The 17,948-nt window shown below is 41.0% G+C and overlaps 3 protein-coding genes across 3 annotated transcripts; all 3 read left to right on the plus strand.

The window, feature by feature from the left end:
- The first annotated feature begins 7,768 nt into the window (after positions 1 to 7,768).
- On the plus strand, positions 7,769 to 9,381 carry LOC111972270 (gamma-crystallin M2-like). The gene is made up of 3 exons (XM_023999230.1): positions 7,769 to 7,830; positions 8,121 to 8,363; positions 8,992 to 9,381. Exons 1-3 carry the CDS (start codon positions 7,822 to 7,824, stop codon positions 9,265 to 9,267), a joined length of 528 nt encoding a protein of 175 aa, XP_023854998.1. The 5' UTR covers positions 7,769 to 7,821; the 3' UTR covers positions 9,268 to 9,381.
- Positions 9,382 to 12,410: 3,029 nt separating this feature from the next.
- On the plus strand, positions 12,411 to 13,385 carry LOC111972278 (gamma-crystallin S-1-like). Its single transcript, XM_023999242.1, has 3 exons — positions 12,411 to 12,518; positions 12,645 to 12,887; positions 13,054 to 13,385. Exons 1-3 carry the CDS (start codon positions 12,510 to 12,512, stop codon positions 13,333 to 13,335), a joined length of 534 nt encoding a protein of 177 aa, XP_023855010.1. The 5' UTR covers positions 12,411 to 12,509; the 3' UTR covers positions 13,336 to 13,385.
- Positions 13,386 to 15,902: 2,517 nt separating this feature from the next.
- Positions 15,903 to 17,822, plus strand: LOC111972287 (gamma-crystallin M2-like). Its single transcript, XM_023999252.2, has 3 exons — positions 15,903 to 16,010; positions 16,405 to 16,647; positions 17,479 to 17,822. Exons 1-3 carry the CDS (start codon positions 15,993 to 15,995, stop codon positions 17,740 to 17,742), a joined length of 525 nt encoding a protein of 174 aa, XP_023855020.1. The 5' UTR covers positions 15,903 to 15,992; the 3' UTR covers positions 17,743 to 17,822.
- The last annotated feature ends 126 nt before the right edge of the window (positions 17,823 to 17,948 follow it).

Here is a 17,948-nt window from a genome sequence, read left to right on the forward strand (position 1 = left end):
TCTCCTGGAATGCATTTCAATTAACAGGTGTGCCTTGTTAAAAGTTAAATTGTGGAATTTCTTCCATTCCTAATGCGTTTGAGCCAATAACTTGTGTTGTGACAAGGTAGGGGTGGTATACAGAAGATAGCCCTATTTGGTAAAAGACCAAATCCATATTATGGCAAGAACAGCTCAAATAAGCAGCAAGAAACGACAGTCCATCATAACTTTAAGACAATCAGGAAAATGTCAAGAACTTTGAAAGTTTCTTCAAGTGCAGTTGCAAAAACCATCAAGCGCTATGATGAAACTGGCTCTCAGGAGGATCACCACAGGAAAGGAAGACCCAGAGTTATCTCTGCTGCAGAGGATAAGTTAATTAGAGTTACCAGCCCTCGAAATTGCAGCCTAAATAAATGCTTCACAGAGTTCAAGTAACAGACACATCTCAAGATCAACTGTTGAGAGGAGACTGGTCGAATTGCTGCAAAGAAACCACTACTATGGAGTGCTGCATCAGATCACCCAATCACCCAACCTCAACCCAACTGAGATGATTTGGGATGAGTTGGACCGCAGAGTGAAGGAAAAGCAGCCAACAAGTGCTCAGCATATGTGGGAACTCCTTCAAGACTGTTGGAAAAGCAATGTGCAAAGCTGTCATCAAGACCAAGGGTGGCTACTTTAAAGAATCTAAAATCTAAAATATATTTTGATTTGTTTAAAACTTTTTTGGTTACTACATGATTCCATGTGTTATTTTATAGTTTGATGTTTTCACCTTTATTTAACCAGCTAGGCCAGTTGAGAACAAGATTTAATTTTGGATATGTTTAATATGACTCTGGAAGGAGAGTTTACAGTCTAGCGAGGCACCTTGTAATTTGTAGTTGTCCACATTAGAGGTCGACCGATTAATCGGAATGGCCGATTAATTAGGGCCGATTTCAAGTTTTCATAACAATCGGTAATCTGCAATTTTGGACACCGATCATGGCCGATTACATTGCACTCCACGTGGAGACTGCGTGGCAGGCTGACTACCTGTTATGCGAGTGCAGCAAGGAGCCAAGGTAAGGTGCTAGCTAGCATTAAACGTATCTTATAAAAAAAAATCWATCTTAACATAATCACTAGTTAACTACACATGGTTGATGATATTACTAGTTTATCTAGCTTGTCCTGCGTTGCATATAATCGATGCGGTGCCTGTTAATTTATCATTGAATCATAGCCTACTTCGCCAAACGGGTGATTTAACAAGCGCATTCGCGAAAAAAGCACTGTCGTTGCACCAATGTGTACCTAACCATAAACATCAACGCCTTTCTTAAAATCAATACACAAGTATATATTTTTAAACCTGCATATTTAGTTAATAATGCCTGCTAACATTAATTTCTTTTAACTAGGGAAATTGTGTCACTTCTCTTGCGTTCTGTGCAACAGAGTCAGGCTATATGCAGCAGTTTGGGCCAGGCTAACAAAGACAGCCAACTTTGCCAAACGGGGGATGATTTAACAAAAGCGCATTTGCGAAAAAAGCACAATCGTTGCACGAATGTACCTAACCATAAACATCAATGCCTTTCTTAAAATCAATACACAGAAGTATATATTTTTAAACCTGCATATTTAGTTAAAAAGAAATTCATGTTAGCAGGCAATTATTTAACTAGGGAAATTGTGTCACTTCTCTTGCGTTCATTGCACCCAGAGTATTGTATATGCAACATAACACGGTGTCTGACCAGTACGACGCCCTCTCACTCCACGGTAAGCACGGGGAGTTGGCTCAGGTATCCTACCCGGCTTTGCCACACTCCTCGTGTGCCCCCCCCCCCCCAAGAAATTTTTGGGTCTGACTCTCGGGCTTTTCGGGCTTCCGTGCTAGACGCGTCCCCTCATATCTGCAGTTTTGGGCTTGATTATCCGGTCTCCAGCCTTGCTTCCTAGCTGCCTCCTCATATCGCCGCCTCTCTGCTTTCGCTGCCTCCAGCTCAGCTTTGGGGCGGCGATATTCTCCTGGCTGCGCCCAGGGTCCTTTGCCTTCTAGGTCTTCCTCCCATGTCCATTTCTCCAAATAATTAAGCCTCTCCTGTTGCGTGTTCCACTGCTCGAACTTATGCTGCTTGGTTCTGGATTGGTGGGTGGTTCTGTCACGGTAGTCCTCCTCCTCTTCAACCGAAGAGGAGGAGTAGTGATTGAACCAAGGCGCAGCTTTGTGAAATGACATGATTTAATAAAGACACGACMAAACAACTAAGACAGAAAACGAACTAGACTTGAATWAACTAACAAAATAACAAAACGAATGTGTAGACAAACCTAGACATACGAACTTACAATAAAACACGAAGAACGCACGAACAGGGAAAAATAGACTACACAAAAATGACGATGTACAAACATACCGAACAGTCCCGTATGGTGCGACAAACACTGAAACAGGAGACAACCACCCACAACGAACACTGTGAAACAACCTACCTAAATATGACTCTCAATTAGAGGAACGCCAAACACCTGCCTCTAATTGAGAGCCATACCAGGCAACCCTTAAACCAACATAGAAACAGACAACATAGAATGCCCACCCAAACTCACGTCCTGACCAACTAACACATACAACAAACTAACAGAAATAGGTCAGGAACGTGACAGGAACTTAAACGTTAGCTTTTTTACATGGCACATATTGCACTTTTACTTTCTTCTCCAACACTTGCATTATTTAAACCAAATTGAACATATTTCATTATTTATTTGAGGCTAAATTGATTTGATTGATGTATTATATTAAGTTAAAATAAAAGTGTTCATTCAGTATTGTTGTAATTGTCATTATTACAAATAAATAAATAAATAGAAATCGGCCGATTAATCGGTATCGGCTTTTTTTGGTCCTCCAATAATCGGTATCGGTATCGGCATTGAAAAATCATAATCGGTCGACCTCTAGTCCACATATTCTAAGTCAGAAACATCCGGAGTAGTGATGCTAGTCGGACGGGTGGGTGAAGGCAGCGATCGGTTGAAAAGAATGCATTTAGTTTTACTAGCGGTTAAGAGCAGTTGGAGGCCACGAAAGGAGTGTTGTATGGCATTGAAGCTCGTTTAGAGGTTTGTTAACAGTATCCAAAGAAGGGCCAGATGTATAGAGGTGGATCAGGGAATCACCCGCAGCAAGAGTGACATTGTTGATATATACAGAGAAGAGAGTTGGCCTGAGAATTGAACCCTGTGGTACCCCCATAGAGACTGCCAGAGGTCCGGACAACAGGCCCGCCGATTTGACACACTGAACTATATCTGAGAAGTAGTTGGTGAACCAGGCGAGGCAGTCATTTGAGAAACCAAGGCTGTTGAGTCTGCCGATAAGAATACGGTCGAAAGCCTTGGCCAGGTCGATGAATACGGCTGCCCAGTACTGTCTTTTATCGATGGCGGTTATGATATCTTTTAGGATCTTGAGCGTGGCTGAGGTGCACCCGTGACCAGCTCGGAAACCGAATTGCACAGCGGAGAAGGTACGGTGGGATTCGAACTGGTCAGTGATCTGTTTGTTAACTTGGCTTTCGAAGACTTTAGAAAGGCAGGGCAGGATGGATATAGGTCTGTAACATTTTGGGTCTAGAGTGTCACCTCCTTTGAAGAGGGGGATGACTGCGGCCGCTTTCCAATCTTTAGGGATCTCGGACGATACGAAAGAGAGGTTGAACATACTGGTAATAGGGGTTGCAAAAATGGCAGCGGATAATTTTAGAAAGAGATTGTCTAGCCCAGCTGATTTGTACTGGTCCAGGTTTTGCAGCTCTTTCAGAACATCTGCTGTCTGGATTTGGGTGAAGGAGAAGCTGGGGAGGCTTGGGCAAGTAGCTGCGGGGGGTACGGAGCTGTTGGCCGGGGTTGGGGTTGGGGTAGCCAGGAGGAGCCATAGAGAAATGCTTATTGAAATTCCCGATTATCGTGGATTTATCGGTGGTGACAGTGTTTCTTAGCCTCAGTGCAGTGGGCAGCTGGGAGGAGGTGCTCTTTTTCTCCATGGACTTTACATTGTCCCAAAACTTTTTGGAGTTAGAGCTACAGGATGCAAATTTCTGTTTGAAATTTCTGCCCTGGAAGATATTGTCCTCGTAGAAGATTATCTGCAAGAGACCACACATCAAATGTTCAATTCCCTGTCTCAAGTCATTTGCTGAAGTTCTGTGAAGTTCTGTTAGTAATACACGAGGATAGTCACCCTACTATTAAGCAATAAGGAACTAGGAGGTGTGGTATATGGCCAATATACCACTGCTAAGGGATGTTCTTACACATGACGCAATGTGGAGTGCCTGGATACAGCCCTTATCCATGGTAAATTGGCCATATACCACAAGCCCGAGGTGCCTTATTGCTATCAAGAACTGTCTACCAAAGTAAATAGACCAGTAACATTTTTTGTTATACCCATGGAATAAGGTCTGATACACTACGGCTTTCAGACAATCGTCATTCATGGCTCAAACCACCCGGTTTATAATATGCAATAAACTATGATCTAAATATCCATCCTTACCTATCTTTATTCCATTTCAAGCTATCTCCTGTACTTTTCCATTAGCTGAATCCAAGATTGGGCTGTGTTAGAGGACTGACAGGCTGACCCAGAGCTGGCTGATATGCGCACACCTTGTTTGATGTTCTTTGTGGGATTCTGTCCAATGACCTGCGGCAGCCAGTGGGATTTATACTTTATACGCACCGTAATGGGTTTTGTTATTCACATGTTATGGAACCTGATGAATAAGCAGGTCTGCAATCACTGTCTTTCTTTTTCGCTATCACGACTCACAACGATGGAGTGCCCAAGGCGCTGAAGACCATCTGAAGACATAAGGAGGAGGCAGGAATGTAAAGAACAGAGTTGATTTCTTAAAGTAACTGTCCAGTGAAAATCTCACTTTAAAAAATAAATATTCTGTTAACTCATACCCAAATAATGTTGAATAATGACTCCTCCTATACTCTTATTTGTTGCTAAAGCATTTGTGGCAGAAGTCCCACCTCAAACTTGTATTTCAAACAGACCATTTAAAAAATGCTTGCTATTTCCTCATAGTGTATGATATCATACTCCTGAGGAGGATGAGCTGGGCAATTAGTGGTCTAAAGGAAGATGAGCTGGCCAATCAGCGGTCTACTTGCATGAATATTTTTTTTGACTGATATACTCCCACACCATTCTGTTGTTGGGGAACGCCCACAACATTCCAACACAGAAAAGCTGCATTTTAACATACTTAATACATTTAAAAAATTGGAAGTAAAACTATGCTGTAGGTCATATTTCATAGAAATCTGGAAACTGGACAGTTACTTTCATGTTTAGGAGTCTACCGTTTTTGAATGCTGTACAGACGCACAAAATTATGGTATTTATGAAATATTATGTTAATAATCGGCTAATTTCGGGAAAGCGAGTTTAAACATTGAACCGTCAATATCACACTGAAGTTATTGCTCTCTTTTTCAAGAGAGAGACTTGTCTATAAAATACAATCGTCAGTCACATTTCCCACAATAAGTGACCCTAATATGTGGGAACTGTCATAATGCAAATCTCTGTTTAACTCCAAAGTCTATGATTGTGTTGTCATGTGAGTCTTTGTAAAAAAATAAAAAAAAAAGTATAGTTTCAAAACGTTCAAAACTATCATTTCAATCTCATGGACAGTCAATCCTTGCATCCATAGCTCTGTTGTTATGTTTCCCCAGCCCCATCCCCCATACAAAGCCAAGTGGTGGAATTGCCATTGGGCTGAAACAAACTCAGGATTGTGGGTTCAATCAAGGGCATGCTTCAAAGTACCAACAGTAGTTCAAGAGATTAAGGGGTTCAGCCTTTACAAAATTGTTTTTGTAAGTTAATGTATTGAAGGACGTAGGCTTTAGCTCAGCAAGCTTATACACTCCTGTGATGGTCAGCAGACCCAGGTTTGAACCCAGATGGGTCTCTTTGTGAAGGAGGTTGAAGTGGATCGGAGGTGGTTCAATAAAGTACAGTCATTGATTTTTGCCTGAGACATAAAGACTTCACTAAGCTCCCTGAAGTAACACTGGCTTACAGGGGACCCACATGCAAAATCACAAGTATTAAATCAACACATAGTGTTAAATGTAACACTCAAAAGTGTCTATATAGTGCCATACCACACAGAGTTAATGTTACTGTTTCTGTCACTGGCCAACAATATTGGTTGTAATCACTTTGCACTGGTGTTAAGTGTTAAAAATATATTTAGTCATGGAAAGGAGATAAAATAACCACTCAAATTCATAGACAGAGATATGGATGCAAGAAAACATGGTCCATGAGATTAGCAGGAAAGTTTTAAACATTTCGAGGCTATACATTGTTAACAAATACTAAAAGCTCTGACGAAGGCCTTTAGGCCGATAAGTAAAGCTTATTAAAGAGCAGTGTAACGGCCGTCGTCCTCCTCTTCTGACGAGGAGAAACGAGAAGGATCAGAGGACCAATATGCAGCGTGGTAAGTGTCCATAATGTTTATTTTAAGACATAAACTGAACACCACAAAATACAAAACAATAAACGTGAAACGAACGAAACCGAAACAGTACCGTGTGGCGACAAACACTTACACAGAAACAAACACCCACAAACCAAAAGTGAAACCCAGGCTACCTAAGTATGATTCTCAATCAGGGACAACGATTGACAGCTGCCTCTGATTGAGAACCATACCAGACCGAACTCAAAACCCCAACATAGAAAAACACACATAGACTGCCCACCCCAACTCACGCCCTGACCATACTAAATAAAGACAAAACAAAGGAAATAAGGCTCAGAACGTGACAAGCAGTGATATGAGCAAGAGCAGCGTGCGGGTTTCTTCTATTTTTTCCTTTTTATTTCTCTTGTTAACAAATACTAAAATTACAACAAAAACAAACAATGGCATAATACAGCTTTAGATTGAGGGTTAATATCTCTAATCTGTGGTTTCAGATTTGTTTGTTATAGAGTCACAAAAACCCTATAGTCATCCAAGAACTCTCTACTCTGATTGCACATAGCCCACAGAGGAGTTCCATACACATTTTGTCATTCTTGAAATATCTCAATACTTGTTCCCGATCTGAATGAGACATAAATTGAAGGATTGAAGAAAGTAATTCATAGTGGTCACACTTGCAACCTGAGAAAATATCCTTGTTCTGGGTCAGAGTTTACGTTGTGTCAATCATTTAAGACAGCTTTCTTTACAATGCATTGCCATGCTCTTTCCTCTGTCTCTACAGTAAATTAAGAGCACACCAAAAGCCACAAGAGGATCCCATCAACGACTACTGAATTCTGACTCGATATTGACTATTGGGATGAAAGTTCAGTCATTATAGCTTCTACAACTTCAGACTTGCTCGATGAGACAACACAGTTGCAAAACGAAACAGTTCCTGAACATGATGCTCAAGACAAAATAAAATCACAAAAAAAATGTATTTTAGATCAAACAATACTAGATGCCAATAGAAACCAATAAAGATTCCATGATAGCAGACTGCTTGAAAGCAATCCATATAATGCATTTAGGGGATAGGCTGGGAGAGTTGGCCTTTATAACTTTCACATCACAGTTCTGGCAATTCTTTGATACGGAGCCATTGCATTGGTACAAAGGGAAATTAAACTAGAACAAACCATTTTGCTGATATGCAAATCAGGCTAATTTGCTTAACAAAGGCTTTCCCTTGTCGGCACATTCTGCATTTCGATATAAACATCAGCAGTACTGCTGGTGAGTGGGAGGTGAGCAATAACAATAAAAAATGGGGAAGGTAAGAAGGAGTCTTTAGATTACATAGATAATATAATAGAATATATGTAAAATGTGTATGAGAAACTTTGCTCGACAGAAAAAGTTCTTATACTTTTAGTTATGTTTATCTGCCTTGATTTGACTAATGACTTTGATTAGATTTTTTGTCACTTCTGTAACTTCAAGCAGCATTGTAGGTATTGCAGCTTGGCAGAGGAGCAATCATTACAGCCACATATTGGAAGAAGTACTGTATAAAAGGTATGGCTTGTATCTTACCAGGCTTTTCTGTCTCTATCTCTCTTCCAGATTGTATTCTTTGAGGATAAGAACTTCCAAGGTCGTAGTTATGAGTGCAGCAGCGACTGCCCAGACCTGCACTCCTTCTTCAGCCGCTGTAACTCTATCAGGGTGGAGAGCGGCTGCTGGGTTCTGTACGAGCGCCCCAACTACGCAGGCTACCAGTACATCCTGACCCCTGGGGAGTACCCTGACCACCAGCAGTGGATGGGCTTCAACGACAGCATCAGATCCTGTCGCTCTATCAAAAACGTAAGCCTACCTACCAAAAGTACAAACTGTAAGCCTAGTTTGAAGATGGGACTGACGAATCTGACGTTTATTTGTGTCAGTAGATAGATACTGACAACTTGAGGCAAGAAGTTCATAATCAGTGCTCAAAGTCCCCAGGAAACTTACTTCTAGCATTCATTTAGCTTTTTGACAGATGTTTTCTCGATCTTAAATTTACACATTTTACATCAGACAGACATCACTAACTAATTTTTGATTTATTTTATGCTTGTATATTTGGGTTTTGGCAATTAGGATGTTAAAATGTGTCTGACCAGATTTGGATGCAGGGCAATGCCCAGCTTGAATGGAATGCCCCAGGGTGCACCAACCAGGCAATAATCAGTCAAAAGCCAACAGACAATAAGGATAGATAAAAGGCTCATGTTTTGGCAGCAGTTTGCCTCATGTCCAGGCCCATCTATATCAGTTGTTGAATGAAACCAGGACAACAGCCAATAAACCAATTTAAAGAGGCATCCCAAATTTCTAATACCATTTTTTGCATACCAGATTAATGACAATTCAAATAATTAACATCATTACTTTAATATGATTAATTAAGGATACTGGCATTTGTATATTTTCGGTTGTATTTATTTTGCAGGTCTATGGAAATTCCTACAAGATCAGATGCTATGACAGGCCAGATTTTGCTGGCCATATGGCAGAGTGGAGTGAGGACTGCCCATCGGTCCACGAAGCATTCAAGTTCCGTGAGTTCCACTCTGCTGTGGTGACGGACGGTGCCTGGGCATTCTACGAGCTGCCCAACTACAGGGGGCGCCAGTACTTCCTGGAGCGCAAAGAGTACCATAGCTTCACGGACTGGGGCGCCACCTCCCCTGTCGTGGGCTCCTTCCGCAGGATTACAGAGTTCTAGAACCTTACGACGAGCCCCCCTTTCCAAGAAACCTCTCTGCAGTGCCTTATGACACCCACCTCTGTGTGAGAGTTTTGCAGTCTAACAAATAAAACTCTGTCTGATTCACACACACCCCATTGTCTTCATTAGTTTGACACGGGAATCACCGGGCTGTAATCACAAGTACTGTATGTCAACACCAGTAGATCTACTCACACTGTTTTCTTTAGTCATCTTTGCCACCATATCAACAACCCTAAAATAGAATGGAACGCAATACAATCCTTTATTGCCTTCCAAAGAACAAAGTCTTTACACAATCCTATAGAAGATACCCATACGAATGAACACACAAACAGTTTGTAACACGGTACAGTGTCACACAATACAATGCCAGTGAAACATGTACAGTATAAGGGGCAGTGTTACATTCCGTAAAGACAACCCTAGATGTCATCGCTCAACAGAAAAGGGAACTAACAAAGTAGTCACTTTGTCAACCAAACTAAAACAGAAAGTGTTTCAGATGGGTTCTGAAAGAAACCACTGAATGTTGGCAAAGCAACTAGAAAGGGACACAAAAGACAACCCCTATGGATGCCCACTTGAATTTCCTCATAAAAGACAAAATTAAATAAAAGCTGTGATTCTTTCTGGGTAAGTCTCTAAGAGCTTTGCACACCTGGATTGTACAATATTTGCATATTATTATTTTTTAATTATTCAAACTCTGTCAAGTTGGTTGTTAATCATTCCTAGACAGACATTTTCAAGTCTTGCCATATATTTCAAGCCGTTTTAAGTCAAAACTGTAACTAGACCATTAGGAACATTCAATGTTGTCATGGTAACCCACTTCAGTGTCTATTTGGCATTGTGTTTTAAGTTCTTGTCCTGCTGTCTCCCAATGTCTGTTGGAAAGCAGACTGAACCAGATTTTCCTCTAGGATGTTGCCTGTGTTTAGCTCTATTCCGTTTATTTTTATCAACAACAAAAAACTCCCTAGTCCTTGCCAATGACAAGCACACCCATAACATGATGCAGCCCCCACCATGCTTGAAAATATGAAGAATGGTACTCAGTGATGTGTTGGATATACCCCAAACATAACACTTTGTATTCAGGAGATAGTTAATTTATTTGACACATTTTCTTTGCAGTTTTACTTTGTGCCTTATTGCAAACAGGATGCACGTACAGGCTTTCTTCTTTTCACTCTGTCAATTATGTTAGTATTGTGGAGTAACTACAATGTTGTTGATCCATCCTCAGTTTTCTCCTTTCACAGCCATTAAACTCTGTAACTGTTTAAAAGTCACCATTGGCCTCTTGGTTAAATACCTGAGTGGTTTCCTTCCTCTTAAGAAGGAAAGTTAAGAAGGACGCCTCTATCTTTGTAGTGACTGGGTGTATAGATACACCGTCCAAAGTGTAATTACTAACCTCACCATGCTCAAAGGGATATTCACTGTCCTTACTTTTACCCTTCTACCAATAGGTGACCTTTGCGAGGCATTGGAAAACCTTCCTGGTCTTGGTGGTTGAATCTGTGTTTGAAATTCACTGTTTGACTGAGGGACCTTACAGATAATTGTATGTGTGGGGTACAGAGATGAGGTAGTCATTAAAAAATCATGTTAAACACTATTATTGCACGCAGAGTAAGTCCATGCAACTTATTATGTGACTTGTTAAGCACATTTTTACTCCTGAGCTTATTTAGGCTTGCCATAACAGATGGGTTGAATACTTATTGACTGAAGACATTTCAGCTTTTCATTTGTAATTCATTTGTAATATATATATACAGTATATATATATATATATATATATATATATATACACAATTACATTATGGTGTATTGTGTGTAGGCCAGTGACACACAATCTCAATTGAATACATTTTGTAACACAACAAAATGTGGAAAAGGTCAAGGGGTGATAACACTTTCTGAAGGCACTGTAGCTGCAGTATATCGATCCTGGATTGTAATTGAACTGCGTTATTTCTGGATCTGTCTATATACATTTTGTGAATCAGAGCAAAAACAATTATAACAAAATGTGTCCTGTTCATTTGAGATAGCTACAATCAGAACCATAAAACTATGTTGACTTACAAAAGTTGTTAGAAATCTGTCTTGGAGTTGTGCTAGTGGGCTGTTTGAAACTGAGCTACGTATATGGATGACCTCTGAGGGTTTCATCAACAACGGCATGAAAGCTAACAGTTGGCATTGAAAGTGGTATGCTGATAATACAGGACTGTCACGTCCTGACCATAGTTCTTGTATGTTTTGCTTGTTTAGTGTTGGTCAGGACGTGAGCTGGGTGGGAATTCTATGTTGTGTGTCTAGTTTGTCTGTTTCTGTGTCCAGCCTAATATGGTTCTCAATCAGAGGCAGCTGTCAATCGTTGTCCCTGATTGAGAATCATATATAGGTGGCTTGTTTTGTGTTGGGGATTTTGTGGGTGGTTGTTTCCTGTGTCAGTGTTTGTGCCACACGGGACCGTGACAGTTAGTTCGTTTTGTTATTTTGTATAGTGTCTTGTCTTTGTTTATATTAAATAATGGAAACTTACCACGCTGCTGATCCTCTGATCCTTCTCGCCTCTCCTCGTCTGAGRAGGAGGAAGAGCTAGACTGCCGTGACAGGACGGCATTTGCATGAACTGTATGAACTGCATATAGAATCATATTTGGCCTGTGTTCTGTACGAGTGGCCTAGCAACTACTTCCTCCCTTCCTCTATATAAGGAAAGGTTGCGCATATCATAATGAATACATAGACAAGAGGGCATTTGTATTCCCATAAAGACAGAATCATGTATTTCATTCATTACAAAGTTATTACAATGTATCACTGCTGGACTTTAAAAATATGATTTTAACAACATATTAGAATGACACAATACAATAGTTTCAATATTTTATTTTCATTTTGATGTGAAGATAAGGGATTATCTAGAATAAGGGATACTGAAACAATCCTTGGCGGCCCTGGATTGTTTTGGATCCCACATGAACTGACTGAAATGTGGCACTTTCTACCTGCTATTGTGTGTGGATCAGTGATTCAGTGCTTTAGAACAGTGCGTTGAGCCTAGATAAATATTTGAATAGCTGATTGAAATATCTGATTCACCTAGTGCTAACCATGTGCTTGGTGTTATTGTCTCTGCCATCTATAAAGAGTATACTTGCAGGCCCTGAGCTTTAGTGTCATTTACTGTGTCTGGTATTCTGAACTCTGAAGAGATGGAGAAGGTGAGTTGTGTTCCGGTGGAGATTCATAAAATGAATGAGCACCTGTTCCATAGTTTCATAGTTCTGTAATTTTTTGAACTATATGGAATTCAGAAATGTAACATGCTGTTTCTTCTCTTCCAACAGATTGTGTTTTATGAGGACAGGAACTTCCAGGGGCGGTCCTATGACTGCAAAGGAGACTCCGCTGACCTGCATGACTTTTTCGCTCGATGCAACTCTTGTCGGGTGGAGGGCGGCTGGTGGGTCCTCTATGAGCGCCCCAACTACATGGGTTACCAGTACATCATAGGCCCCGGGGAGTATGCAGACTACCAGCACTGGATGGGCTTCAACGACTGCATAAGATCCTGTCGGGTCATCAAAAAAGTAAGTCATGTAAACTAGGAGACCAACATTTTTTTTTTTTTATAGAGAAACATGATCGTGGCCTTATTCAGGTTTCTATCAGAACTTAGGTAGGCCCACAACTTTCAGAACTTTATAAACAGCCAATAATGACACATTCTTCGATGTTTGATCAACTTTTTCCCAGACCACTGGCCCCTACAAGCTGAGGCTGTTCGAGAGGCCCAACTTCGATGGTCAGTCCCTGGAGGTGACTGAGAACCTGCCCTCTGTCCAGGAACGTTTCCACAGCCGCGAGATCCACTCCTGCAAGGTCCAGGAGGGTTCCTGGGTCTTCTTCGAGCACCCCAACTACAGCGGCCGCCAGTACCTGCTAGAGAGGGGGGAGTACCATCGCTACACCGAGTGGGGAGCTCTGCATGCCACCGTGGGCTCCATCCGTCGCATCATAGCCACTGGAGAGAGATGATTGTAGTCGCATGGTGTGATTCGAATAAAGTTTTCTGATGATAAACATGAGCTTGTTTCTGAGTATGATTGAGGTCACATGGAAGTTATAGAAGAGCATGGAACTTTTATATCAAAAGGCATATATTATAAACACAGTGGTCAATGTCTTAGTAAATATAAATATATTTGTATAATAACAGTTACTGTATACCATGAAAGGTGTATTTAAGGAATCCAAGAAGTAAAAACACAGAATGTTGCTCCGAGAATAAAGCCACAGTGTGTAAGTTTTCCAGTTATTTCAATGAATGAAATATCCTTGATTTGGAAGAATAGGTAACACTTTACTGTAAGCACTTTATGTACTGTACATATTCATAAAGCCTTTATAACTACTACATAAGAAATGATCAAATCTGTCATAGGCCGTTATTAACAATATGAACAATGGCATAAGATGTTATGAAGCTATTTATAACTGCCTATGGCAAATCTGTTGTCACATGCTCTTCTATCAGCTGTAACAAGTGACTCAAGTATATCTGCATAATACTTATTTTTACTTAGCCTAGTTGACTTGGATCTCTTGACCACATATACAGGCACAGCATTTATCATCTTCCCAGCTTCCACTAAAAGAAGTAAACAGTTCATGCAAACAACGAGGTAGGCTAATAAATAATTATTCTCTGCCTAAAATATTGTCCTTGCCTTTGTGGGTTGTAGATTTTAGTTCTATAAAATAAGTGGGTAACTTCTGACAAGAAATTCATGCTAAATTCACCTGATGGCACACTCTCTGTTATAATTGACCGCTTTGACAATCAAGGGCTCTCTTCATAAAAAGACACTAGTTGTGTTGTCTATGGAATCCACAACATCCATTTAGGTATCCACGTACTTTGCTTGAGAGAGTTTTAAATCCTGATAGAAATATGCAATACACATGGATAGAAATTATTATTAAGTCCAAGCAAATATGAAGTTGGGCATAAATGGCTAACTAAGAAATTGGAGGATATATAAAACAATATACCACAAGTGCTGCATTAACCTTTATAGAACACACTTTTACTAGAAAACCCTTTACAAGTGTTAAATGATAAATAATGGTGGATCCCTGGTTGTGACCCCACTCTCCGAAGGTGTCTCGGGGGGAGTGGGATATGTAAAAAACACATTTCCATTTCACACCACACACTTGTACAGGTTACACACTTGTGTGAAACAGGACAAATATAAGCACCCCCTATTTGCATTGTGTGATTGTAATTTGGATGCTTGCCCAATGCTGAGCTTATACGTGGTCAGAGCCATGACCCCTTTTCTCAGGTGTGAAGGCATTTAGTGTTACTGACTTCAAGAAGAGTGATCAGAAATTACAATCCATCACTGTATCCGAGTCAAAATTTCTTCGGGATCGGTGTCCCTTCCACGGGACGGTTGAGTTAACGTAGGCTAATGCGATTAGCATGAGGTTGTAAGTAACAAGAACATTTCCCAGGACATAGACATGTYTGACATTGGCAGAAAGCTTAAATTCTTGTTAATCTAACTGCACTGTCCAATTTACAGTAGCTATTAYAGTGAAGTAATACCATGCTATTGTTTGAGGAGAGTGCACAATTTTGAACATGRAAAGTTATTAATAAACAAATTAGGCACATTTGGGCAGTCTTGATACAACATTTTGAACAGAAATGCAATGGTTCATTGGATCAGTCTAAAACGTTTGACATACACTACTGCCATCTAGTGGCCAAAATCTAAATTGCACTGTGCTGGAATAATACATTATGGCCTTTCTCYTGCATTTCAAAGATGATGGTACAAAAAAATACAAAAGAACGGTTGTTTTTTTCTTTGTATTATCTTTTACCAGATCTATTGTGTTATATTCTACTACATTCCTTTCACATTTCCATCAACTTCAAAGTGTTTCCTTTCAAATGGTACCAAGAATATGCATATCCTTGCTTCAGGGCCTGAGCTACAGGCAGTTAGATTAGGGTATGTCCTTTTAGGTGAAAATTTAAAAATAGGGGCTAATATTTAAGAGGCACTCCAATGTTAGCCAACTCCAACTCTAAATGTGGTAGATGAAGGGTGGGGCATTGGTGTTGGAATCTTGAGGTGTATTGAACTGTAAGGACATTCAAGACTTCATAAATACTGATCGGACGACTCTTTCTACAGTAAATGTGGTGGTGTGCTGTGTACAGTAGCCTAGATGGAGGGTGGGGCATGATGGGTGTTGGAAATTGGGTGTTGGAAATGCACCTGCCAGTTYCATTACAGATGTTAAAGCTTACAGAACAGAGCAGTTTGGCCAGAAGCCAACTTCATGGAGGCCATCGCACAACCAGCAGCCTGGAGAACAATTTAATTACATCAATAAATCAGTTTCTGGAATCAGGCATTGTAAGATCAAAAGGTCAACCTGTATACAATCACTGGCTAAACATTGTATAAAACGGGCAGACTTTTAAAACAATTGCTGCATCAGCTCTTGTGCCGATATAAATGCTGAGGCTATTCAAATGACAATGATTCCCCTGGCATTGCATTTCAATGTCCCACATATATAAATCTGGCCCATGGCAGTGGCGATACCACTGTATGTGAAAGGAGGTATAAATATTGAGTTATCAAAAAAGTTAGAGATAAGCCCCAATCATGGACCGCATCGGAAAGGTAGGTCATTTAACAGTCATTTTCCTTTTCGCCCCATCTCTATATTTGCACCTAATTGGGTTACAAAAGTCCAGAAACTTTCCAAAAGTTACCTGTTTTTTCAGAAATCCTGGTTGGAGGATCCTCGGAATCAGGAGGGAATGAGCAGAGAAGGAATTTTCCAATTTGGAATCCTCCAACCAGGATTTCTGAATATTATGAACTTTGTGAAAGTTTCAGGAAATTTGCAACAACCTAATTTACCTTGCATACTCCCACCTACTTGCCTGGTCAAGCAGAGTGACCGCTGCGCTCACATTTAGTTTTACTTAAAGTTAAAGAAAATGTGGGCTACCGTGAGATCAGTCTGGTTTCACAAAGCTACTGACCCACCTCCCCTATTTTTAATCCACAGATCATCTTCTATGAGGACAAAAACKTCCAGGGTCGCCACTTTGAATGCTGTAGCGATTGCCCTGAGCTGAGTTCCCACTTTAGCCGCTGCAACTCCATCCGTGTGGAGAGTGGGAAMTGGGTGTTGTACGAGAGGCCCAACTACCTGGGCACTCAGTACATTTTGACCAGCGGGGAGTACCCCGACTACCTGCGCTGGATGGGCTACAATGACAGCATCAGGTCCTGCCGCGTCATCCGCAACGTGAGTCCTATCAAGGAGGCCAAGGGTTTGGCTTGAAGATTGGGGGCCATGCCGTGCAGAATTAGTTTGGGTTAATGCTGATCGAGAATACAATTATCTCCTTTTTATTTCTCCCCATCTCTCTCTCTATACCTCTCTCTACCTCTCTCTCATGTGTGTCATGTATACATACAGGTTGGCACACACAAACCTGCGTGTTACAACATATGTCCTGTGCAGCCTAAAGGCAGGCTTCTGAGGAGACAGAAAAGAACACAAAAATAGTAGATAAAAAAAATGTKGCAGCCAAGCTGTCACAACTCAAAACCTAGAGCAGTGGAGGATGCTTCTTGGAGAAGGAGAGTCAAATGTCTTCCCACATATATTTTTCTGTGTTAAATTACTGCCACCGCTCAGGAGCCACGTCATGTGGGACCAAACGTTGCATATCTCCACCCAGCATTTTTCCCAATAGCTTTCCCAATAGCTCTTTCCACGGTCTCATCAATCATACTGTACAGCCATATGACGTGAATATGCTGTAGTGTATTCAATCAAAACCAGTGACCAGGTATTCGAAATAAGCAAAGAAAATATAACAAACATACTAATATGCAGGTGTATCTTTTTCAAGCTGTAGTTGAGTGTTAGACTAGTTGATTACATGAATCCTAATGTGCAATTTCACAGCACAAATCTGTAATCAGATATGCAATGCCTTAAAACAGTTCAAAGGTTATGAGCATTGGTATGCAAATATGAAACGCCACAATATATGTATACTGTGTACATGCATATCTTGAATACAAATCCTATTGGGTGTTCCACCCCTACCACCCACCCTCCCCCCAGACCTCTGGCAAGTTCAGGATCCGCCTCTATGAGCGTCCTGACTTTGCAGGTCAGATGATGGAGTTCAGCGAAGACAACCCGAACCTCCCCGATCACTGGCGTCACCCCGAGGTGCACTCCTGCAATGTGATGGATGGCGCCTGGGTGTTCTACGAGCACCCCAATTACCGCGGCCACCAGCACCTACTGGAGAGGGGCGAGTACCGCCACTTCAATGACTGGAGGTCCAACGTGGGGTCCATTCGCCGCGTTCAGAACCTTTAGAGCTGCCTCACAACATGACTGTTTATAATCATAACTGTTATTTGCACATTTATTAATAAAATGAAAAAGTTGTGCTCAAATGAGAGATGGCCCTTTCTGTTCTTTCATCTGACACCTGCATGTCCCCACCCCTAATGGTGCTTCTACACCTGCATGTCCCCACCCCTAATGGTGCTTCTACACCTGCATGTCCCCACCCCTAATGG

This window comes from Salvelinus sp. IW2-2015, linkage group LG2 (assembly GCF_002910315.2).
Source record: "Salvelinus sp. IW2-2015 linkage group LG2, ASM291031v2, whole genome shotgun sequence".
NCBI lineage: Eukaryota > Metazoa > Chordata > Actinopteri > Salmoniformes > Salmonidae > Salvelinus > Salvelinus sp. IW2-2015.

What these genes read in the sequence shown, in the direction of transcription:
- LOC111972270 (XM_023999230.1), top strand. An exon ending in CCTGTCGCTCTATCAAAAAC is followed by an intron (nt 8,364 to 8,991) that starts GTAAGCCTACCT and finishes TTTATTTTGCAG; the next exon opens with GTCTATGGAAATTCCTACAA.
- LOC111972278 (XM_023999242.1), top strand. An exon ending in CCTGTCGGGTCATCAAAAAA is followed by an intron (nt 12,888 to 13,053) that starts GTAAGTCATGTA and finishes ACTTTTTCCCAG; the next exon opens with ACCACTGGCCCCTACAAGCT.